General features: G+C 39.3%; 1 protein-coding gene across 1 annotated transcript in view; it reads right to left on the bottom strand.

Moving 5' to 3' along the window:
- Positions 1 to 680, bottom strand: part of LOC119592738 (WD repeat-containing protein 48-like) — a 12399-nt gene that overhangs the window by 362 nt on the left and 11357 nt on the right. Inside the window, exon 14 of the mRNA XM_037941674.1 lies at positions 431 to 614. Coding sequence (XP_037797602.1) covers positions 431 to 614 — 184 coding nt within the window. The remainder of the gene's footprint in view (positions 1 to 430; positions 615 to 680) is intronic.

The raw sequence follows: 680 nt of genomic DNA on the forward strand, positions 1-680 counted from the left end.
AAACTTTTTTGGTGGGTGAAATAAGAGCATAAATTTTGCAAAGTTGTCTGATTCAACATACACTTCCTGTTGTACTCAATAAGCATGCCTAGCTATAGCAACAAACTTTAAATTCACAACCTTTCTGTAGGAAGTTGTTAACAGCACATAAATCCCTTTTCTCAAATGGTAAGATTTTTTTACACACACAAAATTTTGTGTTGCAAAAAACAATGGTTTTCATAAATATACTCTCCTGATGATATTTTTGAGCTCTGTTTGAATCTGAACAAGACATTTATATGAGTCTTGTTCATAGGAAATTTGAGAAAAATTACGCTGAGGAAGAGAAATTCTATGTAGTAATATGACAGGAAGGCGTACATAGAAACTTCTAAAAGTTAGAAAAACCAGAGTAAAATTAAATTCATAGAAAGCATAAGCTCCTCACTTTATCATTACACAGCAGCTGGACTCTGTCCTCGGCAATGGAGGCAGTTTCAGCCTTGTCGTCGCTGCTTCGGTCATTGTTGTTGGTGGTGGAGCCAGCATCGCTCCCTCCCCCAAGGACCTTCTCGTAGACGTGTTCTTGCACCTTGCGGATCTGGATGAAGTCGTTGGCACTCAGCCGGTCCCTAAAAGAGGCGAGGAGAAGCAGGGTTTTAAGATGGGTAAAGACCTTGTGGCCTTAGTTTTATGAA

The sequence above is a fragment of the Penaeus monodon genome, chromosome 30 (assembly GCF_015228065.2).
Source record: "Penaeus monodon isolate SGIC_2016 chromosome 30, NSTDA_Pmon_1, whole genome shotgun sequence".
Classification (NCBI taxonomy): domain Eukaryota; kingdom Metazoa; phylum Arthropoda; class Malacostraca; order Decapoda; family Penaeidae; genus Penaeus; species Penaeus monodon.